Source organism: Arctopsyche grandis, chromosome 4, assembly GCF_051622035.1.
Source record: "Arctopsyche grandis isolate Sample6627 chromosome 4, ASM5162203v2, whole genome shotgun sequence".
Lineage (NCBI taxonomy): Eukaryota > Metazoa > Arthropoda > Insecta > Trichoptera > Hydropsychidae > Arctopsyche > Arctopsyche grandis.
In genome coordinates this window covers 12,263,072-12,289,010 of record NC_135358.1, presented here as the reverse complement: position 1 = coordinate 12,289,010, position 25,939 = coordinate 12,263,072, and the positions used below count along the sequence as shown (strand labels likewise).

Genomic DNA, 25,939 nt, shown 5'->3' with positions numbered 1-25,939 from the left:
AGTGTGTGGCGTATTCTAAGAGGATCGACATTAGCCGTGTTAACTGAGTAACGGAAGATCGTCTATGCATATCGTATGGGGGACTTGGTTCACTTTTTCAACTATCGGCCCTGGTACACGTGTGTATATTAGCGTGTAATTGGAGGTTCATCACAGTCACGTCAAATTAACGAAACGTTACACGTACCCGTATAAGTACGTGACGTTAATTTCACTAGCGAAAATAATCATACGTGCCAAAACTTTAGATATACTCGTCACATTATGCATCCATGAAATTAATAAATAACACATGTGTGAGTTAAATTAAAATTCTCCGTACTAATCGTAGTGCGAGATTCTCTGACACATAGTGGAAAACTCGGAAAATTCAACCAAATTCTAGTTAGTTTACTTAAATTTATAAATTTAATACATTAAAGAGGATATTTAAATGAATTTTGCATTAGAATTGGTTCAATTTTGTGTAGTATTGAGGAAATGACGAAGATCGAAGTTTCCATTAACTCTGCGCGCATCACTATTGGGAGCGCCATTCAGGTCACAGTTCAAGCAGTTCGCCATTTCCATTTTTTTCGCTTGTCATTTTTGAGTTCGACCAGTTGAATTAAAAAAAGCACAAATCAAATTAACCCTTGATATTTGACCAGCGATGTGTAATCACGATTTCGCATTAATAACGCTCCGGGAAACGATCTCGTTCGTACTATGCGTACATCCTTATGCGAACATAAGATCATAATTTAACACGTGCAAACTAAAAGAATCAAGCATAACATCGTTGATTGAAGTCAAATCTCATCCTGGAAATACCACAGGTATATGTATATCTTTAAAATAAAATAATTCGAGCTGTTATATTAAATATGTGCGGAATTCGATATTTTGAAGTATTTGAAGTATTGTATGGTGGCCACAGGTGACTTTGCACAATCTAATTGACTGAATATAAACGCTATTATGTACATATGTACATGTATTGCTTTATATTTTCATGTCCATGTGGGAGTGTATTGGACGTAATTTTGGACTTCATTATCTCATTCGGTCTGTGTTTCGAAGTGTTATGGGAGCGGAATCTATGCGGTAACCTTTCATTATAGCGCCAATTGCGCCCGCTGGTGTGCACCGATAAAAACCGACCGAATGTTGAGCCGGTTTTGCTGAATGTCGGTCAAGTTGAGTTCGAGACCAACAAACGACCCAAACTAGCCCGCTACAATCGAAAATTCTGCTGGGCCACGCAAATCTCCAAGTAGGATTACTTCTGAAGCAAAGGAGTCCTTATAAGTTTACTCTTGTTTAGTACACAAACACACACACACACACTCAATAACTTCTATGGCATACCCATATTAAGCTATAGCTTACAAGTGCTACTAACTGTATATAAACGTATGGGTCAGTAGTTCTTGTAGTATTTCTTCAGCAAGCACATAGATAGTGAATGAATTGTCCAGTTATGGTTTTAAGCTAAATTTTCTATAGTATTGATCCAGTTGCAGGTGTAAATAGAATTCAATCTTGAGCCAGTTGAAGTACGATGTAGAATCTATTATTGTATTCTGCTCAATCGTTTATAAAATTAGCCGTAAGCTTTGGATTTATGTGAGTAAAAACCTCTCGTGGATGTTGAAGTGTTTTTGCGAGCAGGTGTCCATCATTATGTGCACTTGCGTGTGCGTTAAAAGTTTGTTCACGCTGTCCGAACAACTATATCAATGATGTCATTGAACTCGTGGTTTTCATCAGAAAAGTTACGAGTGTTTAAAAATTAGGCTATTTCAAGTTCTAATGGATTGTGCTTAGTTTCCATTTAAAATTCTGGTACACAATTTAAACAGTATTAGGACAGATATGTATGTATGTTTTCACCTGTGTTTTAGTTGTATTCAAAATTCAGAAAAAAATTGAATTTGGTTCACTGTTGATATAAAAGGTTGATTGAAATTGAAGTCATCTTAAATTGTTTGAATTCGAAGCGGTGAATTTTGAAATCTACGAAGTTTTAGTTTACACAAAAGACCAAATTGATAAACGAACTATGTAGTTTATTCATGCACAAATTATTAAGCATAAGTATTCTCAATCGATGATCCCATCCTCTTCATAGTATTTTTAATATTAGCAGAAATGAGAATTATAGTATCGATGTAATGTGTTTTCCATAGGATTTCCTTTTTACATACTTGGCGTTTTGACAGATAAAAGTTTCATGAATCACCTGGTGAGTCTATTTGAAGATAAATAAATGAGTCTATTTGAAGATACTTACACCTTTTAAATGTCTTTTTCGCCTCTTAATTTGTGAATTCTGCAATTACATATTTTAAAGATATTTTCTATTATATTCAATAGTTGATATAGCAAGTTCACCAAGTCTGGATTGACCGATTGAATTTTTTCTATAGTGTTTTATTCATTTTAATTACCGACAGTAACTGGCAAAGGGAAAATACTCAATCAATACTCTTTAAAGAATTTGCTTTTCATACATGAATTGATTTTCTTGCAAAATATAATCGTTTGTCTTTAAAATAAAGATACAAATTTTTTTAAACACCCCCCCCCCCCCCCCCCAACCTCAAGGGCCTGCATGCACCGCATACCCCCTTTCAAAATAGTCACGCCACTGTTTTAAATACCATAGATCAGTGGTTGCCATGCAGGCTATTTTCGGGACTAATAAAAAACGAATACCAGTCATAAAATTGATATTCTTCTCGCATCTTTTGAAAAGAAATAACTGCAATGAATACTTATCATATATATATCCGTTCATTGAGGCTATTTTTGCATGAAATTACTGTTATTTTTATTGTTCATTTTATATAAAAGAAATACTCACAAAGGAGTCGAATAGTTTAAAAAGGAAATAGTGTTTGTTACTGACGAACGAACCGATGTCGTCAAATATAAGTGCAAGCCTAAGGTATGAACCTCCCCAACAAAGAAAAAAAGGAAACGACGGATGATCTTATCTACAATATACATACATATGTATAACATGAAAATATTTATATTGTTATTGATTTATGCTATTTCAATACATAGTACTTGTTTATGTATTTAATTAAAATGCATATCATATTTTTTAATGAAAACCCCAGTCTACTGTATAATAGGATAATACTCGAAAAATGAACTAAGCCAAAAAAAAAACGCCCGCGTGGCGACCAGTGCCAAACGGTTTTTGGTAAACATGAAATTCTTTGTTTGTTTGTTTCTTTTTTAAAATTTCTACCTTCCGAGCCACGCTAAACACTCATTAAAACTTTCAAGCTTTATATAAATTACTTATTATTATCATTAGAATTTCCATTTCAGCTATAAATAGTGATGAGCATCCTAGTGTATCGTTCGATCAGCGTGAGCAATATTATAAAGTATGCCAGTAGGCGAAATATTTCATTGGTAAACAGAGAGGCCGCGCGGATCATTCAGTGACCAGTGACGGTAATTTACACGGATATCGCCGGTAAAACTGTCAAATAAAATTAATTAATCAATATTTATTGCTGAAAAATAACTCAGTCCGTCGATTTCAAGAGACTTTGATTACACGTGAAACGTTCGACGACATACATAAGTCACATTGGCCGGTGTTCAATGTACATATATTATTACCCTTATGTCCGTATGTACATTGTGTGGATGTCTGTTATCTGTTCCTTTTATTCGTCAATCCATGAAGCTATTGCCATTCATCAGTCGATGATTAAAATTGATTTCATGAACACCTTTCACTCCAGTACATGCGTATTTGAAATTCTTCAATGTGTGTATACACATTTTTTTATAGGATAAACCAGCTCCGAAAGTGTTAACATGGTTTTCTGCTTACGATACTCATAAATCAGTCATCATTGTAGGAACGAAATGTCGAGATTTTGCCATCAATTAACTTGAACTATGTCATGGCTGAACGTTGATTTTGAATGCAATGCTTACAGTGTGTGTTGAAGTGTATCTTCCAGTTGTAATATATTTTGACTAGTTGAAATATATTCCATGTAACCTGGTACCAACTACCGTTATAGTTGAATTGTATTTCCAGTTGTAATATATTTTGACTAGTTGGAATATATTCCGTCTAACTCACGTAAGTTGATTCATATGTCGAATTACATTCCAACTGGTCAAAATATATTACAACTGAAAATTCGGTTCAACTTTAATTTTGTACCAGGTTAGATGGAGAGGTTAGATTTTCGTGAAAACGTCACTAGACTAGTAAATTAAGTTGGAAAGTCACATTTTTGTTTTGAACACATTCTTAGAGTTATCGTAATACGGTACTCATTACATTTATTTGTTGAATTATAAAACATTCGTAAAAATGTCAGAGCTAACAAAACTCAATTGTTATATAATTTGTATTATAACTGATTTTGCTTGATTTTTTGCCTTGCACTTGCAGTATGAATATGCCAAAAACGGGCGTTGCTGTATAGTATGGATATAAGTAATCTTTTCTGTGCAGTGTTGTGCCAAGCTGTTGACTTGCAGTGCTAGATAATATAAACGGACTTTGAAACGCTTAAAACTTCATTCATACTTATATCATAAGATACATACCAAAAAATATGGTATTTATTTTAAGTAAATAAATAAACGAGTACTATGTATTGAAATAACATAAATCAATAACAATATAAATATATATAAATGTAGTAGAGTATTTTTATACGATATTATTGTTGGTATGATTAAAATTTTAAACACGTATGAGAAAATTTTAGGTTTTGAAATTCCACTAAAGAAATGGGTAAAATATTTGAAACAATTAAAAATTACCTATATGTATGCAAATGTACATACATATATACATATTTAATCCCAATTCAAAGTATGTTTTAAAAATATGGCTTACACATTCGAAAGCCATTAAAGTGCCGATGCGAACAATTTGCATAAATGCGTGTAAACACAAGGGTCAAGACACAAACGTGACTTTACGTTTAATGCAGTGGTGTTCAATCTTGGCTGTGTGCAATTTTACTATGCCTATTTTGCAAGGTTATTTTAAAGCGAAGGGTCATTTGATAATGATGTCAATAGAGAATAATTTACCATCTGTCATGTAGAACGTGTGCTATTGCATACTTAAAGTTCTTTGATGATATATCGCATTTCTCCGTTGAAAGCTAAATATTATTGTTTGCATAGATAAGTAATCGTTTCACGGTCAAAGGGTTAAGGCAAGTGTATGGTGATTTCAATAATTGTCGGTATTACCGTTATCTAATAAATATTTGCTTACACATTAACCTCATGCTTGAGTAAAATGTCGTTATGTTTTTCACATACAAATTTCTCCATTTGCAAAGTATGTATGTACATACATAAATGTATGTATAGTGGGTATTATTTAATATGTTGACGATTATTGACGAGTTTTTTTCTTTTGAATTCATTAATAACATTTCGATACGAATGCTGTTGATGTGAGCGTTCAACAAAAGGCAATTATACCGAACGCACCTCAAATTGACCTTCTTTGATTTCGTCTCGATCATTATGCAAATTGGAAGTAACGGAAGAGTGAAACAAGTGCGACCAGAGGTGTCTCCCATTTGACGGTCTACATTTGGGTCCAAACGGAACCGATAAAAAAACTCGATAGAAAAGTCTATGTAATACATAATAAGATCGTTCGAATGTTCGACTTCTAGTTCAAGGACCAGAACGGCGCTTATTTCTAGATCACAGAACCGCAAGTTTGCAACGAAAATCAGCGTCGTTTCTTTTTCTTACAATTGACCCAATATGTCCATTTGAATATTCAATTTGAATATCTGCTTAAGGTGAGATCGACTTAATGCAATGTGGAATTCGACGCTTCGTACTTACGACTTGCGTGTGAATTTCTTTAAAAAGATGACGTAAATTGGTCGGCCACGATGTTGCACTCATGATGCTGGTCGAAAAGTATAGTTTAAAGTTTCAAAGTGATTAAAAGCATGTATTACATTTAGTTATTTATTAGCTTCAGGTTTATATGTGGCTTAAAATCATTATGAAAAGTAAAAATAAGCGTTTATAAATATAATTCGTATATTTCATTACAAAACAACAATTTTGTCAATAAAGTAGTAATAAATAAAGTTTTAAATGATATAAAGTATAATTCTCCACACAAGAAATTTCTTCGATTATGCACTGTATAATATGTATATAAATTAAAAGTACTCGGTTTTTAAAAGACACCAAATTAGTGGACGGAAACGTTTTAGAGCATAGGTTTTTCTATAATGGCAAAAACTTAAGAGAGCATTTATTTTACAATATAAGTTTCAACAATACAATGCTTGAAACTTACAAACATTTCTTAAAATTAAATGTGGATACGTTCAACCATTGAGTTTAAAATTTGAAATGTGATTTAGAAATCTAAAATCTCGATTGATTGACATAAATATATGTATATACTCCATTGAATTTCATTTAAATTTAGGAATAGTAATTTATTCGTACAAAATCAATATCTAGAAATAATATTAAAAATGCTTAAATTTCTGTACAAAAATGGTCTTTCATTAATAAATAATAGATTATTTAGAAAACTTAAGTTCATTTAAATGAAGCACCAATATGTTCAGCAACACTTCTCACATACAGAATATGTTGATGTCAAATGTGAATTTGATATAAATTTATTTACGAAAAAAATATATGTTTTGAGCAAATAAACAGGTGTATCTCGGAACATCAATATTCCAACAAAATAACAAAATAAAATAAATAATAAATATTATCATCAATATATATATATATATATATATATATATATATATATATATATATATATATATATATATATATATATATATATATTTTTTTTTTTATGTAATTCCATTCAAAACTCTAGAAAAAATAAAACATTAAAGAAGTAAGTCAAATTAAGAATAATTTAATTATTTATCTATTAACGATTTGTGACACGAGTTTTGATATGAAATACTGTTCTACAAATTAACAACTAAAAAGTTAAAATTTTGGAACGCCTCACATTGACAATAAACAATATATTACACAAATTACTGACTTGCATATCATAAATTTAAATTAAAATTAGAAATATTAACAATTATAATTAAAAAAAATCTTTACATATAAATTAATATGTCAACAGAGCCGTGCCGAGCACATCAGTAGATAATATTTGAAATATAAAATCTTTTGTTTTTCTATTTAGAAATACATTTTTAATAAAAAATGATGATGCCATTGTATAGCATATTTAATAAAATGCACAAAGTATAATTTAATGTGTCATATTAATAATTCAGCAATACAGAAATAGTAATAAAATACGAGTATACATATGTATATAACCACTGAATTTTTTTTACTTTATTTTAAATTAAATATCAATTTTTCAATATTTGTAGATTTACTTTGTGTCTTTTTATATGTACCTTTAGTTCGTGCACGTCTCTGTAGGAATACATATATATTTATATGCATGCAAAGCAAACAGTAATTTAGTGAGTGAACCGCAACCATAAAAAAACCCTTAAATTTCAATGTGAAAACGAGCGTGTCGAAAATAATTACGTAAATGCGTCATAAACGCGAAATAAATGCATTTTAATTTATTATCGGAATAATAAATTGTTTTTGATAAAGTAATCTTAATATTTATAAAAAAATATTGTTTTTTATCTTTTGGCATTTTGCTATGCGTACTGTTACTATTTAACATTATTAAATACAGGGTTAAGTTAAATGACTTAAGCCTATATACAGTTTTCATTGGTCCGTTTTATTGAATATTTGAAAATTATTGTAAAATTTGATGAGTTTTCAATTAATAACTTCTAAATTGGCGTTTATTTATTTCGAAAACGCAGAAGGACCAATACTTACACATTACGAACAGAATACATTTTTATTTATTTATTTGTAAATTAATCTAGCAATCGTATTTCATAAATAGCCTAAATCTAAACTAGCGCATCTAGTCACTAAGTATTTATTGCAAATTTGCCCAGATTTGTTGTTTTACGCCTAAAAAATCCGGAATGTCAAAATACAAAATACATTATCATCACCCTTTTGTGAGTGTTCACACACTTGAACCTTTAACACTTTTTAATTTAAAATCCTTTCAATTTATTATTTCTTGGATCAAGTCTTCGATTATTGCATTTTGATCAGTGCGTCGCGTTATTTGGAAAACTTTGGAATTCGTTGCAATCAACGATACCATCGTCCCTTTAGAATTTCGTCAATAGATTCAATCTAATTTAGGATTTTAGTTTTCTTGATGGGTCGATGTGCTTTCGGTAGGCGGAGTTCTGGCCCGCAAGAGTCTCAAAGCCATCCACGAGGCGAGTGATTGAGCTGCTGGAACTGCTGGCACCTGTCTTGCTGCTTTTTCCCTTTGTACTTGGTAGCGGTAGAGAAGAGCTCCAGCAACCAGAGCTGATACAACAGCCGAAACGGCAACCAGGACGAAGAGAGCACTGAAACCAGGTACTGGCAAGCAGATTCCATACACGACCTCTTCCCTTATTCTTCCTTGGAACACGGTGACAGCCTCTGCTTTGTTGTCAGGACTGAAAGCCAAGTCTGCTTCAGAAATAACTTCGTATATTCCATTGACGCCAACGTCAGTGCTTCGGACCTTTCTATCTGAAACCACAATTGATCTACGCCGTCTTTCCGTAGGAGTTGGACTGGTTGATTTTGAGTCAATATGTGGCAGTGGCATCGAATCCAAATTAAGATTTCTCGGTCCAGCAACAGCTGGAAGTGGTGCTGGTAACGGAGAAGGCTCATCGCCCTCTTCTTCAAGATCAATTTCTTCCAACTGTCGAGGTCCGTGAGGGAATCTTTCCTGTCCATCACGATGACTTGGTCTACGTTGTTCCTAAAATAATAAAAATAAATCGATTAATGATATTAACAATCATCCGTGCAATCGTTTAATATTATATTGGATTTATATAGCAACCCCAAATGGTCGGGTGAGTAAATCAGCCAAGGACTCTTCGCCATCAATATCATCCTCTTCGTGATAATTGTGTGGGAAATCTTGTGGTGTAGGAGGAGGAGAAGTTGGCGATCTCTGCATATGAGCTTGAGCACTCAAAGGCGGTGGTCCTCCTATGAGAGCCATCTCATCTCCGTCTTGTATTACGTCTTCGTATAATGCGACATCGTCTTTGACATTGTTGCTTTCGATACCATCGGATAGTGCGGGTCTGAAAATTTTTAAATAAATCGTTATTTTAATCCAATCATATTTTATAAGGACAAGATGATTTTATAATGTTCAATGAATCTGTATCTAAGTACGATTCATTAATATTAAATTTTACAACACATACAGATTAATGTGTTTCTTTTGTTGCGCTTCACACTGTGTGTGGGAAAATTGTAGGTAAAAAATATTTTGACAGTTTTTTCCCATATGCTATATTTCTAAATTAGACTAAATATGTTAGCGTTGCTTGTTTATAACAAGTCAAATAAACAAAACATGACAAGAAGAGAATCAGTTAAATTTTTGTGAGCAACGAAATGAGAATGAGACAGTCACGTGTTTTAACTACGAACTACATACGAGTACTTTTACAATGAGTAATGCAATTTCGATAATTTGATCGTCATTCTCTGAATAAATTTGATAAATAAAACTTTTATAAAATAATATGTATGAATATATTTCGGCACCTCAGCTGTTGTCGGTCGTTTTGTTCATCTTTCCTCTCCAACGGTCCATACTGTCCTGGTGAGTTGTTAAGCTGACAGTGTTCAAGGCATCCGTGTCTGCAGATCTCAACTTTGCATTTTATATGAACGCTGAGTGCATCGGGAAATTTGAATGCATGAAAAAATGCATATGTTATTACCGATGCTCTGTCATCAGCGGCTTTAGCTTTCAAAAACCTTTAATTACATAAATAACGGAACATTATAATATATAAATGATATTACAAATTTTTTCACTAGTTTACTACTATAAATCTTAAATCTCTTTCTTACCTGGAAATCATTTTCGGCCTAAGAACACAACCTGCCTCGTCCGAAAGATCGATTATGTGTCCAGCTCCATCTGATGCAGCACATGACTTAACTCTCATATCAAACTCTCCTGAAAATTTCAATCATATCAATTTGTTAATTTTTTAATTCTCGTTATTTTGATATAATGTGATTAAGAATTATATATTTTTTTATTATTATCGATGATTACCTCGATAATCATTGATGGCGACAACTAATGTAAGTGTTGAACCAAGTGGAACGATTCCGCTAACTGGTGGAGCCCAAGGACCTTTTCCATGTTGAATTTCCATCCAGCAGTCAACATTATCTCCTACAGAAATTAAAAATAATTGTAATTAAATATAATAAATAATATAATTATTTTAAAATGCAGGCTACATTAAAAAAACCACCTCTGAAATCCAATTGTATAACATCTAAATCGGCAATAACCATAGGAGGTTTGGAAGCAGTCTTTTCATAGTCGTTGAACCATTCGCATCTAAGCCTTTTGGCTTCGTCCCAAACTTCCAGAAGATCTTTATCATACTGCACAACTACAGTATTTTCATAAAACTGGCCGTGAAGATCTTTAAAACAATAATAAACGCAAGTCAGTATCATGAATAATATTATAGAAAGTTAAATTCAGCATACAATAAATAACAATTACCTGGTTTTGTGCCACACCTAGCATAAGCGATTCTGAACGAAAAGAACGTCTGTCCTGAAGATGGTGGTACGTATACGCATCTCGGGTCACCGTGTTGTCCTGAAACGATTTCAAATAAACGATGTGAGCATTTTGGTATTCTCACGATTGCGTACTTTGATATGAGTCGAGAGCAAAATCTCAAATCGTCGGAACGATCGTGGAAGCTTTCGTGATTGGAAAAGCCCCAGATTAAAGTACATCGATGGATATCTCGCGCGAAGGGAACATCCCGTTTCAGCGCACAGTCTCTAATTTCACAGTTTCCGAACCCATCATTTCGAAGCGAACGTGTAAATGTAAGCCTACGAATAATGAAACCTTTCGTTTTACACCTTTTTTTCTACTCGATATCCTGTGATGTTAATTAAGATTTATAAAATAAAAAAAATTAAATAAAACATCACGATCGATCTTGATTTTGATACGCACATTTGATTATATAGGTGGAAACTTCACGGAAATTTAACTTTATTGATGATCGAAAAGAAGGCGATTGAACTGATCGACATCTTCATTATATCCGTCAATATTACAACGTCAGAAATAAAAATTCGACATTGTAAGAAAGAAGTAGAGTAGAAAAGGAATTCCATCAATGGTATAAACATTGGACAATCGTGGTCTCGTTGTGGCATTCAAACGTTGATCCGAATCGTAATTGAGCATTTATCGGATACGCCACATTGCATCCAACTTCGAAAATACCAATAAAATCGACGTTAAAATAAGTTATACAAAATTGTAATAACTTTCAGTATGAAAAGTATTTTTATTTTACCTTTTGATGAAACTATTCCCTCGAAGGGATGTGAAAAAGATAAGTGTACATCCATGTGATCTTTGCCACACATAACTTCTAGTGATTGTATGACCGGCATGCCATCCGGTCGTTCTAATGGCCATAATTCTCCTCCACATGACGCTATCTGGAAAAATAAACACCATAATTAATCTTCAATATCAATAAAATAGTGTTAAATATAATAGACGTGTGTAATAATATGTCAAAATATTATATGTTTGAACTTGTACAAACATTAAATTACACATACACTAGTGAATGGTATTTAAATATGAATATTAATAAGAAACGTTATGCAATATGTAATAATAATGTACTTCTAATATTGGTATGGTAAAAAACTAGTAGAAAGAAAAAATGCATTCCCACTTGAGCAACAAAAACAAATATTTTATCATTAAAAACGAAGCAAATATATAATATTATATTTTTAAAGCGCATCTTACACACAATTAATCAATGGAAATTATCGACGAAAATTTTTGAACAGTTAATTAATGCCGTTTCTCGTACGTGCTCTGCGCGTCTGCAAAAATGAAATTAAAGTCGATTTTCAACGGTATTGTACATATGTATATACACAGGAGAGTGCACGAGAAAAAAAAATCCAAAACGATGATATTGAAAAATGGTACGTGAAAATGAATGGGGGGGACTACGATGCGTCATAAAATGCTGTATAAAAAACATAATATTTTATTGCAGTTTTTTCTTAATGCCGGCCCGCCAACAACGGAAACCATTTATCCAAGCTCGTTAAAAGTTTTGGGTCAGCTACGTGATCCTAATGCTTGTCCGTATAATATTCTGTAATGCGTAAGTATTTCTTTCATTGAAAATTACAGAACAAGCACACATCGGAAAACCGCTCATAAACAAACTAGCAAGTAACAGCAAACATTAATAAACTGATGTAATATACGTAAGCACATAGAGAAAATTCATCATCTGGATGCGAATTAGTTACAATGAGACTAACATCTGCATACAAGTACACAAGTATTCACAGAAAATTAGCCTAGTTTCAACTCAAACCGTTTCTAGGAAAGTGAGAAATCACATATGTATGTACGTATGTAGGTGTATATCAATCGTAGAATGAATCTTAACCATTAAAAAACAGCTATGTTTAATTGAAACGATTCGTTTAGAAAAGATTACATCCGTATGCAACAAAGAGCGTCCATGTGCGAGAGTCGATTTTTTTCCGATGATTTCTCATAAAACGGTTTTATTAGTTTATCGCTCGTAAAATATGGTAGCCATTACTATTAGTTTTATGGTTTATTGTTGATAGAAACGTTCGATATCGACGGGGGCCATATAAAGTTGGGTTCAGTGCGAAAAGCGGTAAAGCCGCTTTCTCAGACGTTCACAATAAGATTCCGACACTTTTCGGCTGCGAATTGATTTTATTGGTATTTGGCACCTTCCGGTGGTCGTCGACTCTGTAATTAATTGGGTCCAGGTGAAGACTAGAAGCAGAGGTTCGTTAGTGTCAAGTGTGTGGTGACACTCGGGACTGAGCAATGTGACATACGTGCCATTGAAAGCTCACGGAAATCAATTAACAACGAAGTTGTCTTCACCGAGTGAAAAATTGTATAGACTTTGACGGTCCTACAGTTGATGAGTTACATATGTTTGTTTTGAACTTATTTAAGTAGTGTTTGAATAGTTATCAAAATAAATACGATTAAGATGTTTCTCATTCATAATTGGATATTAAAGTCATTAAAAGGCATCTGAAATAAATATGTACTTCACCAGAGGAAAACGAATATTGATATTCGCTGTTGAATTAAGGAACATTTATTTATAGGGATTGCAATTTATCGTCAAATTTCTTAAGCCGGTAAAGGGTAAACGTTTTTTCATACTACCGGTATACCGGTACTTACCGGTAAATGATTTTTTTTATGGATTGGATAACTGTATGTGGTAACTTTTCCTAAAAAAGTTAACCTAGATTAAATAAATGATAATAATAAAAATAACCTAGATTAAGTAAATAAATCTCAGGTGAATAATGTTATGTAAACGCATTAAAGTAAATTTGTAATAATAAATAAATTTTAGTTTTTATTTTTAACCAATCATATTTATTTGTTAATAGTCTGGACCATTTGAAAGTTTCGATCATAATTGAAACAACCGTCTGACAGCATTTATTACGATTTGTTGGTCTGTGTTGCCAGTGAATTTATCAATTTGAAATTGCCACATTTAATACTGAAAATAAACAAATTCCAGGCAACCTAATCCACAATACGTAATTTTCATCGATTTTTAATGAAATATTATGCAATAATATGCCTGTAAATATAATATTTGTATGTACTTAATTCGCGATAAATACCGGAAAATTAAAAATTTTACCGGTATTTACCGATGGCGAGATTTTGCCGATCTACCGGTAAACCGGTATGCCGGTATACCGGTATTGAAATCTCCATTTATTTATGTTAACTGAACAAATGATCCTCTCATGACAATCAAATGTTATTATCGCGTGGCTGGCACGAGAAGATAACGCACTAACACGAACAATAAGGTCGATTCGCGAACGTGTCCAAATGAGATGAGATCCACGAAACCTTTGATCATGCGATACTAATGCGATAATTGCTCAATTACAAGATTTCGGCTCGCGAAATCCCCTCCCTAGTCTTCCATGTTTTCCTCATATTGTCGACGATAACATCTTGAATTAACACCGCCGAAGCGATCTAATAAAATGTTATCCAATACAAAAAGCACACGCGAATAGTTTATATGGAGCATTGAGTGCTTCGGTGGTTTCTTAGCCGCCGGGTGATTTACAGCGACGAATGGAAGCGGTATTTTTAATAAAATTAAAGAAGAGGAACTAGCGGGTGTCCGACTCGTAAATCGCTTTCTTAGAAAGCGTTTTGCCGACAATAACACGGCAGATTAATTACCCGATGGCCCTTAAATCGCTCGGCTCGCGCTGGGGATTCTTACAGCGACTGATGCTGATATTCTTCTTCTGATGCTTCTTCTTGCGGACGACAATCGAGGCCCGTATTTGGTACTCCGGGCAGCCGGTCCAGTTATTCTCAACCTTAGAGGATCGTGCTATGAAAAAGCGCATCGTCGCATCATCACGCCATGTACCGTTAGATGAGACTCGATCTCGTCTTTGTACGTTTAGAAATTCACACTTATACGGATTACATATGTCTATAGATTATCTGAATCTAGCATTTTTCAATATTAATATTTAATATAATATATGAACCCCAGAGGAGTATAATACCAGTTCAAGTATACGACATTCAACGGTGACGATATATTAAATCAAATCAATTATTACATATATTAGATATATTAAATCAAATCAATCTACTAAAATTTTCAATTCATTTTATATATTTCTAATTAAGTAGCATATAAAATATGTCAGAGTATATGTATATCCGCATAGATTATTAAATAGACAAATAGTATAATTAAAAATTTATCATGTCTATCGATATAACACACATCACGAAAATAATATATGTATAATAGTATTGAGACAGTTTGATTGTAATATAGGTACATAATAATAAATTACTACTGAATATAACACAAAAAATCCTATCGCATTAATGAAATTTCGTGGAAGTCTTGAAAATAGCAATAAGGAAAAAATTCTTGACGAACACTGTTTTAACTTTAGTGCAATTTTGTGCCTATTTTTAAACAGTTTTCATAATTTTAAAACTAACACTATTTTGTTTCATGTCTACATTTTAAATACTATTTAAATTGATTGATGAATGAAAAATACAAAAGTATTGTATTGCACATAATAAATAAATTGTAAGAGCGATTGGGTTTCGTTCTACTCCGTTCATCGATGTTTCCTCACAATTCGCACGATAAAAGTTATAATAAGTCTTCGGCGGTGGAGCGTTCTCTTGGAGCAAAAAATGGGAGTTTTGGGGCTATTTTCCAGGAAAGAGGGCAAACTACAAAGCTAGAGAGCAAAAAAAAAGTTTCACCATAAAAATGAACAATGGTTATAACACACAGATGAGTATTTACATATGTAGGTTTGTTGTTAATAAATTGTCATCAATACGTGTAATAAAATTAAAAAGTCGTATACGAGTCAAGTCTACTTTAGGATAATATAAACCTCTCACCAATTGACATGTCGTTGGTTGAATTAAATTGCGAGCGATAAATAGCGATCATTTTGTGCATCAATCACAGCGCGACCGTTCCGTTATTTATCGCTGAAAAATCACATAAATACCTATCTTCTCTTTTGTCCCATTGTGTGTATAATGGACGCTCGGAGACGAGTGCAATAAGTCGGATGAAAAATTAACAGACGAAGGGTGGGTGGGTGGGGCAGAGGGAGAGGACCGTTGCAGTATGCAACTGCAACGAGGACAGTAGCGGCTAATGGAGTGTGTGCATTGCTATTCTGCAACGGTGACATATGTCAACCGGTAAATGTACTTCTCATATCTCCTACCGAGGAATAAATACTAACGAGGACTCGGCAGACACGCTTTACATTATTAATAAAAAAATTAAACGCCATTCCTACTCCAAACTCAATTGAAAAATCATTTCGACTTCACGGCTGTCGTTTCTTGAATTTGAATGAACAGAATTTTCTCAACAATCTAAACGTATACGATTGAGTTATATTATTGATAACCTGCAGTATTTCTGCATGTGTTATACCTACTATGAATATATCAATTTTTAAAAAATTTCATAACATATATAAGTATTTGGAAACTACACACACACATACATACATACATATGTACATCCTAGAGTACGAGCTTAAATAAAATTAGATATCAAATTATATAAAGTGGCGAAAGTTCAATTTTCAGTTCCAAATACACTATTTCTGTTTGACCTAATTTACAAATTGTTAACGATTATTTTTATTCGATATGTCCAGAATATCGGAAAAGCAGTATAAACGTATCCCGTATTTGCTGTTTGTCAAAATGATATTTATTATAATTAAATATGATCATGGTTCGTAAAATTGTAGTAAAGCTACTAGTTTCTGCAATGGTGTTTTACCATCATATGTGAGTTATTCTGCGATATGATACCAAAATTCGATATTGGATAGCCTTTAAATATATACGGGACAAATGCGTGTTCATATATTGATCCATTATTATACGTTTATGGAGACTTTTATCGAGGCAAGAAAATGCGCTACTTTTACTAATGCGATTCCGTATACATATAATATATGTAACTTGAAATGCCTTCAAGAGTTTACTAAAAGAAAATGTATTAATGCGGTGTTTTCATTCAAGCCATTGATTAAATGTAATTCAGTATAAATAAACTCTCCTGTAGATCTGAATGAATCACTAATAAACACATAAAACTATGAACAAAGTGGTAGCTGTTGAATGTATTGAATGGCATGAGTAAAAAATCGCACCTTGTGGTCATTTAGTTTAATGCATTTAGCAGGAACAAATTGTTGATTATTCACACACATTCCATGTATCTCAACATGGCAATATTTATTTTTACGCTTGTTTACACCGGTATACAAGCGAGCTTAATGGCTTTCGTTTCGAACGAATCGAAGGGAAGGGCCCGCGTGTTTGCAGTGTTATTTGTGTGCAAACAAAATGAAATGGCCCTCGGACTTTGAGGTTGACAACCTTCCTAATTTCATAGATTTTAAGTGGAGTTTTAAACGTGTGACCGTTATTCAGGTAACGTGAGTGCTCTCGGATATGTACCGAATTACCACATACTTACGTCGTAAGTCGTCGTAATAATAATTTTTTTACCGAATATCAGGTCAAAGTTGGTGAAGAAAGAAGTACTTATCTTTCAAAATTTCTATGTGTTACATGTATTCGCATGCATTGTTGCATTATTTACGTTGCAAATGTCACGATGTTATACTGTCGTCGCACGCTCGGGGTCAGAATGACAATATATCACTTTGCATTCTGATGATGATGATGACGATTGTGATAATAATGTATCTTGCATTTCAAAAACAAACATGTGCCCGTTAGTTATACATGTTTAACTGTTTTTACGACAACATTGTATATCATTGCTGAAAATATTTTATCAATATTTCAAAAAGTGAGATACATATTACAAAAATGAATACTGAGTATATATAAACCTCTTGAGAAACCATAATAAAGTTATACCGACAATTATGTACAAACATGACATAGGACGAAACTTTACTTAATGACACTATCCTCGAATATGAGTTATTGAACAAAAAAAAATTCCTAATGCGCCATTGTGGCGCATTAGGAGTTCCTGTAATGCTACAATGGTCCAAACTTTAAATAAATAAATATAGGTATGTATATTTACCATGGATTTTGCCCCAAAATGGCCAAATTTTGACCTATGGCCAAATTTGTACACATGTACTTTATATAAATTAATAACTAAATTAATTAATTATTATTATAAATTGGAAATTATATATGTTCAAGTAATGGTGAAAAATGAAGATAGTTTATTAATTTATTTTGAATCGCTTCAATAATGAAATCAGATAAATTGGCAAACTTTGATAGGAAACGATCGACCTGGAGTCACTTATATGAATGTATATATCCAAGGTCTGGAAGTCAATACTGGGCTAGGGATTCAACCCATGACCCCTCAATTGATAGCATAATACGCTGACTACTGAGCTATGTTACTAGTTAGTAATAATATTAAGCAGATATGAGAACAAAATATGATGTTTTATGAGTTTGCTTTCGAATAACTAGTATTGAGTTCTAAATATGTATTATCGTTATAATGCACTTTTGTACATATATATGTATAGCCTTTGAATAGACTGAGGTTGTTTCTATTTATATAATACATACATACATACATATGTAGTTCAGAATATTTAAAGGTGAGGAGAAGGATATGTCAATTTTTACCCCACGTATACCAAATATTTAACCTCATTTTGTATCATTCAGATCAAAATTGTCATTTTTAAAACACTTAAAATACAATTTCAATAATAAAAGAGAGAATTTTAATTTTAATCCATTTAAATACAAAAGTTATAGATGGTGTAAAAAATGAATGAATAAGATGAAAACCTTATTACGCGTCTAATGATTAATTTTATAGAAATTATGTCAAAAATGTAACTACGGTTATATGCGCGTTAACTGATCGCGTTACGCAGTGGTGAATTTTCGCGCACTCTCCAAATATAAAATTTCATTTTTGACTCTAAGATAACACTAAAATTAATAACAGTGCTAATAGAACTTGCCCACAAACCGTTACGTTGCGAACTGATTATAATTCTTGGCACACGCGATGTTGATAAAACAAATTGACAGCGATTACATTAATCAAAATAACAAACATGAAAATCAAGTGACAACATTTGAACATTCCATATGATTGATTGATTGATGTTTATCAGCAGTAGCTGTTTAGAGTGCCCCAAACATGCCCCAAACTGAGTTAGAATTGATTTCGTTAAGAATAAGTGAAAATTTCACGCTTTAGATAATAATATACTAAGGGTTTATAATTGGGATTATTTGCAGACAAGTTGGTGGTTTTAATTGGATTTGAGATGGCTGGCAGTTGGCGTGCTCGCTTCGGAGTAAGCAGACCGCAACTGCATCCGAGTGCAAGTGGAGCGTGCACCCGCACACATTACCACTAATTTATTTGCCATATTATTACATTAAAAGAATGATAAGTGGCCGAATTAATGCCATTGTCCGTAAGCAATCAAGTGCTCGTTGCTCATTTTGAAACCTTCTTCATTGACCTGAAGAGGAATTCTCAATTTGAAATAATCATCACTATCATGCATTGCGATACGGAACAAATCACATAAAATGTAGACAATTGCAATATGAAAGTTCGACTTACCAGAAATATGAAGAAGGATAAACAGGTACCGGCTAGATGTTTCCTAAGAAAGATACAAGGGCCCCTATCAGCCATTTTCATCTTCGCTCGTCGCATTTCGCCTAGAATTTGGATATATTCTGAAACAAAAAGAATACTCGTTAATGATTATTTATGCGTAATTTTACTTAGTTACAAAAACATGGCATAAAATATTTTAATTTGACTTATTTAACTACCTAATTGCTTTACAGTCTATATGATTACTGGGAGGCAATAATTATGATTTCACTTGAAATCCATATAATTTGTGTAATTATTATGTTGACGGATAAAGCATCAATCTAAATCTAGAATTTATACCAGTAAAAACTAATAGAAAGAATATTTTCATAAATTAGATACATTATACGACATACCTCAAACAAAACAATAATACAAATAATAAAGAATTTTGTTTTATTTTTCATTAATATCTCAATCTCATTAGACTTATGATATAAGTAGACTTTTTTAAGCACCGTTATCTAAACTAGATCCTTGTTTACCCAAGTGCTATTATTTTTTGGCGTTTCAATTATCACCTTTCCTAAACAATTTTGTTAATCTCCTACGTAATGAATGTTAAATAACAATAACTTAAAGGTCAATCAATGGGCAAATAGTATGGAAGAAAAACCCACGGCGGACAGAAATGAAATAGTGAGGATATATAGATAAATGTCTCTAGTTTATCATGGTAAGGGTCGCTTTCTTATGGGTTGTGGGAATATTGAAAAACGAGCGGAAAAATATTACAACGAGCGAGACGCGACCCTATACCTGCGTGTGAGAGAGAGGGAGCGAACGTATACCTGCCGGGTACGCACATCAACATCACGCGGGACGTACATCAACCCTTTACTTACTAAAGTTTTGTAAGCGTCGAAGGGTAGCTACCCGTGGAGAAGAAACCAAAACAAACCCGGAAGAAAAAAATATCTGAGTATGGCTGCTTTAGTAGCTATTTAACAGAACGATAACTTATATTTAATAGTAGTATTCGATTTTTTGAATAAATATATTGTTGGTTCAAACTTTGTTCTCCCATGGATTCTAAATAAAATAACCATATATAATGTTAAGTGAATTTATACTCTTTCATTTCATATCATTTTCATTCATGTCCGCGACCGGGTCGGATTGCGCCCAATGACCTTTATTTTTACACATATGTAGGTATATCAAATATGAAATGCATTATAAACTATTAAAAGAAATTATTCGTTAGCAATTTGGCACAATTTGTTCGAGTTTCTGAGGAAAAAAGTTCAGTATTTCGAAACTCTCATCTGTATTCGCATTCGAATGGAAATGAAATGATAATCGAAAGGTTAACATTCCGATGCAAATTTTACTGTCTTCAATCGTATCAATATCTTTGATTTTATGTCATATAAATTCCACCGTTATTAAGAAAATTAACATTCAGTACACAACATGCTTTTCTTGGTATGAAATTAACACTGATGACGATAAAGATTAATTAGGGCGCTGGATAAAAGGGCGACGGTCATCAATTCGCAATCTTCACCCGGAAACGCATCTCTCTGATTGTTTCACCTTGACTGGTCGTTATTAACACTGGTGTGAGCGGTGCTGTTGAACTCCGGACACTCGGACATAATTGCATCTCGACATTATGCCAAGAATGCATGCGTTTATTGCACTCGTGCGTGCTTGTGTGTGTGTGTGTGTGTGTGCTGAACGGTCAGCAGAACTGACCCGAACATCATGGTGATGTTCAGCCACATGGTGATTTAGCCACAGACTATTGTGAATGTGGGTTTTGCGGATATTGTTGTTGAGACTCGACTGTGGGAATTGGACCAAATCGGCTCGATAGCAATCGAGTAATTAGTCATAAGCGTTTTTGCGACAACCTAAACCACTTTTTATGACAATTATGCTTCTTTATCATTTTTTCGGAGTCGTTTAGGTCATCGCCATATATCATCATCATATATAATACAATTGAAATAATATATACATATAAGCCAGCAGTATTGCTCGGTGGTTGCGTTTATGTTTAACACCGAGAGGTTACCGGATTCGATCCCGTTCTAATATTTAATACTGCTGGTTAGACTTGGATATTTGTGACTCCAAATGGATCGTTTCCTATCAGAGTTTGTCAATTCATCTGATTTCGTGGTTGAAACGGTTCCTCCATTAAATTGAAAAAAACCATCCTACTTACTATGTCACCAATATCTGAATTTGATTTATGTACAATATGTAAAAATGTATGTACAAGTCTAAATGCAAAGTTGTCTTTATGGATTAATTAATTAATTATTAGTTACTTTCGTGTTCTTCTGTATCTCGAAATTCAGCGATTTATGTAATAAAAAATGCTGCAATATTTGTAATCGGATAGGAAGGCGCATTGATGTTACCTGTTAGGCCTTCCTAGTATATATCTATGTAAAAAATAAAATAGAATCTGATTTAAAAATTCAGCTCATCTACAAATGTTGTATGACTTACAAATGTTGTATCACTGCAGTAAGAATGTAGGTAGAAATATATGTTAACATTAAAATCTTAAGTGCATAGAAAATAATACAAGAAAGAAATTGATTTAGTAAGTTTGAATTTGTTAATGATAAATTTGTATACAATTATCTCAAAAGCTATGTGCATAACTCGTCGGGAGAATGTATTCTAATTAGTAGTAGGGAAATCTTATCATTCTTCTCATATTTTAATTGTTGAACATTATACAAAATCATCATTTTCCTTTCCGTCATTTTAGCCCTATCTTTTCCAGTATTCCGTATTAACAATAACCGTATTCAAAATATGTTTTTCTCACGATGAAACTAGCGACGTTCAAGTTGAGCATGCGTTAAAAATTAACGAAGAACATTACTTTTGAATGCGTGGTAGGTTTGTACATTTAATACATGAAATTCAACAGTCCGGAAAAATATCAAACTGATTCAAATTGAGTGTATCCGCATTTCGAATTAACATAAATTTTTGTATTTTCAATGAAAATTTTTGTTTGGAGTTGGTTTTTCGAGCGTTCGCACGCGCATGTAAATTGGTGGCAGATACTTCGGCCGTGTTGCATTATGCTTATGATGCAACACCGGTCCGATGCTGCAGGTGATCTCAGCGGATGACCCGATGACCCTTCGAAGGGCCGATGCAGCAGAAGACACCCGGAAGTCGCACAACACTACGATTAACAACGCGCATTCTTAACAGGCCAACGTGTCGCAACGCTAATGCCACACGCATGCACGACAAACATTCACATACATAAAATGCATTGTATGACATTTTTCAAATGAATATACAGTATTCCATTATTGAATTTCACAAGTGGCCAACACAATATAAAAAAATAATAATAAAAAATACCGGTGCCGCATTAGATTTGCTCGATGTGTTAAAGCGCAGAAGTACCTTAGCTTATGATCTTTTGCCGAATTACAAATACCAAAATCGCTGTTTTATAAATATTCATATATTTTATCGTTGTCATTACATCGCTGTTTTGTACATTTGTTTTATGAACATTAATAATATTTTACGGGACTATATGTAAAATTTTATACATTTTTCGCATAAAATTGATGCAATACTAACGAATGACTGTAAGTCACCAGGCTAACTAATTAATATTGGTTACAAAAGGTCATTCTTGCTTTATTCAATGATATAAGTGCTTTATTGACTTTCAACACATTGTAAAAGTAACATTTTCCTATATCGCGTCTACTATTAATACGTATATTAAAAATGATTTACATAGCTCTAAGTCAAAATACACAAAAATATAATTGTCAGAAAAGTGAAAAAGAAATATCTTTGAACAATATCAAGATGGCGAAATTAATGTTGGACCTATAAGTTGACATTGCAGTACGAGGAAGATTGAGATAAAATAACATTTATATGATTTTTTTCATATACATATAGACGAAGAAAATGCTTGGTAATTATTTTTATTTTTCATATATGCCGAGAATACGAGGAGAGATAGGAAATGGAATACGTGGATGAAAAGTATGTCAAGGGTAGTGGATGTAGTGGAGAGAGTGAAGAGATTGAAAGGGCAATGGGTGGGTCATGTAGCTAGAACGAAAGATGGACAAAAAAAGTGCTGGAATGGTACCCGAGAGAATGTCAAAGAGTTGAAGGAATGCTGCAAGAAAGATGGGTAGACGATATTAGTGTGGGTAGAAAAATGTGTGGGGTGAGATGGATAAGAGTAAACGCAAAACATAGACGAATGGAAGCGTGTTGGAAGCCTTCAACCAGCAGTGGATGGCGAATGGCTGTAAATGATGATGACGATGATGATGATGACATATTGAACATTCTTTACAGTTCGGAAATTCATCAACCGCATATGCTTTCATCTGAACACCATTATTTTATGATATAATACACATTCAAGCAGTGGCATGCTGTGGAAATCTCCCTAATTTTATCGCACAGCTTTATTTACGGGTGCGCGAGCAGGATACAAGGGGATTAGGGGACGTCAAACCGAGTTCCCTTGTCTCCTTGTAAGGAAAGCCTTGCGATAAAAACAGAGAAATTTCCGCGGTACGCCACTGATATGAAGGTATAAAATGGGTCCCCTGCGAAACATCAATTCTCGTTAAATGTCCGTTTCTATACTTGTCTCGTCGGTGTGGTACTAGGATCATCATAGTTATCATTCCAGATACAATTTCCAATATGTATATCTAATATATGTTACGACTTATCTCCGTATACATACATATATTAAAATTTTTACGCATTTGCACATTTGTTCCGTTAAAGCCTATCCAATAGATTTTTGGCATCATATGGCAGAATAACTAACATATGATGGAAAACGCCATTTTAACAATTTAAATAAAATAAAATTAAAACTGTTTTACAAAATTTTACTAAAATTTTATTATACGAACCGTGATCCTATTTAATTATAAGAAATATCAATTTAACAAACAACAAATAGTTTTTTTTAACAAATAACAAGAGTAATCTTTTAAAAAAAGTAAAATTTTCTTCATTTCGAGAAATATTCCGCAAAACGTTAAATATAATGTCTTTCGTTTAACAATATTGAAAAATACTGGTGGCCTGTAATACGCTTATTCTGATTTTCCGAGATTCTGGACATATCGAACTTAAATAAGTGATAAAAATTTGTGAATTAAATCAAACAGAAATGGAGTTTTTGGAACTGAAAATTGGACTTCCGCCACTTATATAACGGCTCATTTATTAAATGCAAATTAATTATTTTAAATAAAATTATTATCCTAGAATTATCAATTTAAATGGCCTTTGGTTTAAATGGTTTTAGCTATAATGGCATACAATTGTTAATTTTATATAAAATTTATGACAAATTTTAAATATTTAAGTATAGAAACGAACAGTTTTACTAACGAGAATTGTTGAAACCAGGCCCACCGATTTATAATATGTGGATGATAATCGTCCCTTCCAGGAAAAAATATATTTCTTGAATAACAATACAAATTTTCCTTATATGTGTACCTATGCTTTTGTGGTCGAACCAATTTAAAATCGATTAAACTATACGGTACTGCAAACGTACAAAAAGTATTATATATAGGTATATAAATTGCTTATGAGACTAGAATTAGGCCGGAAGTGCAATAATCTTTTCTAAGTGGAATTTACATGTCAGTCGTTTAAATTATACCTATACATATGTACATACATACATACATATGCGCACTCTTCACGGTCTTTAGTCTTCTTGGACATTAGAAACGGAACTCTAAATTTTATATCAGACAAAACGACATATGTATAATATAAACGCTATAGTTAGACTCGGGAATAATGGTTCGCTCGGCGAATAACCGTTCAATATGAAAACTGTAAACAAACGTGCAAGATATCGCGCATGGTCAGGTTCGCAAGGGAAACAAACGATAAAACCAATATAAAGACTCGCTAAACATGACTATGGGAAGCTTGTGGCCCAATTACCACCGTCCATAAATTACACCTGCACGTATTGTGATTTTACCCATCGAAAAGTTTTACCTGTATGTGTCACGTAGTACGGAATTATCCAATTTGTAACCAGCGTGGAGGCCCGCGTGAACTGTCGATAAAGTGAACATTCAACTAGTTACATAGTTACCAGATAATAATTCATCAGAATGTATAGTTATCATACATAATTATTATATCATATTTTTTTACAATAATTAAAGCAAAATTTCCATGGTTATGAGAAAACCGTTATATGTATTAAGTTGAAGTTCTTAACTTTCGATGATCATCGAGAAGAGTTATTACGAAAATCCAAGCGATATCGACTCCAAACAATAGCCAGGAAAACGATGAAAATACGTACAGTTTCTCTCGTGCATTACCATGCTAGACGCAAAATGGTATTTTCGTATTGTCTATGAATTAACCTTTGAGGTCGCTACAAACATACGGTGTTCAATATAATGGTTCGTGATTCAACTCGGCCAAACGATGCCAATTTAAAAGCTTTCCAAGGCGAAGTGCGA

The 25,939-nt window shown here is 33.1% G+C and overlaps 2 protein-coding genes across 2 annotated transcripts in view; one reads left to right on the top strand and one right to left on the bottom strand.

Moving 5' to 3' along the window:
* The window catches only part of LOC143910667 (uncharacterized), a 384,446-nt gene that overhangs the window by 167,640 nt on the left and 190,867 nt on the right, over nt 1-25,939 (top strand). The gene's annotated exons all lie outside the window — the stretch shown is intronic.
* m (zona pellucida domain-containing protein miniature) overlaps nt 7,909-25,939 on the bottom strand; it is a 103,169-nt gene continuing 85,138 nt past the window's right edge. Inside the window, exons 5-12 of the mRNA XM_077429348.1 lie at nt 11,493-11,640; nt 10,673-10,771; nt 10,413-10,589; nt 10,208-10,330; nt 9,997-10,105; nt 9,685-9,900; nt 8,963-9,212; nt 7,909-8,878 (exon numbers count right to left, since the gene is read on the bottom strand). Coding sequence (XP_077285474.1) covers nt 8,261-8,878; nt 8,963-9,212; nt 9,685-9,900; nt 9,997-10,105; nt 10,208-10,330; nt 10,413-10,589; nt 10,673-10,771; nt 11,493-11,640 — 1,740 coding nt within the window. The 3' untranslated portion in view covers nt 7,909-8,260. The remainder of the gene's footprint in view (nt 8,879-8,962; nt 9,213-9,684; nt 9,901-9,996; nt 10,106-10,207; nt 10,331-10,412; nt 10,590-10,672; nt 10,772-11,492; nt 11,641-25,939) is intronic.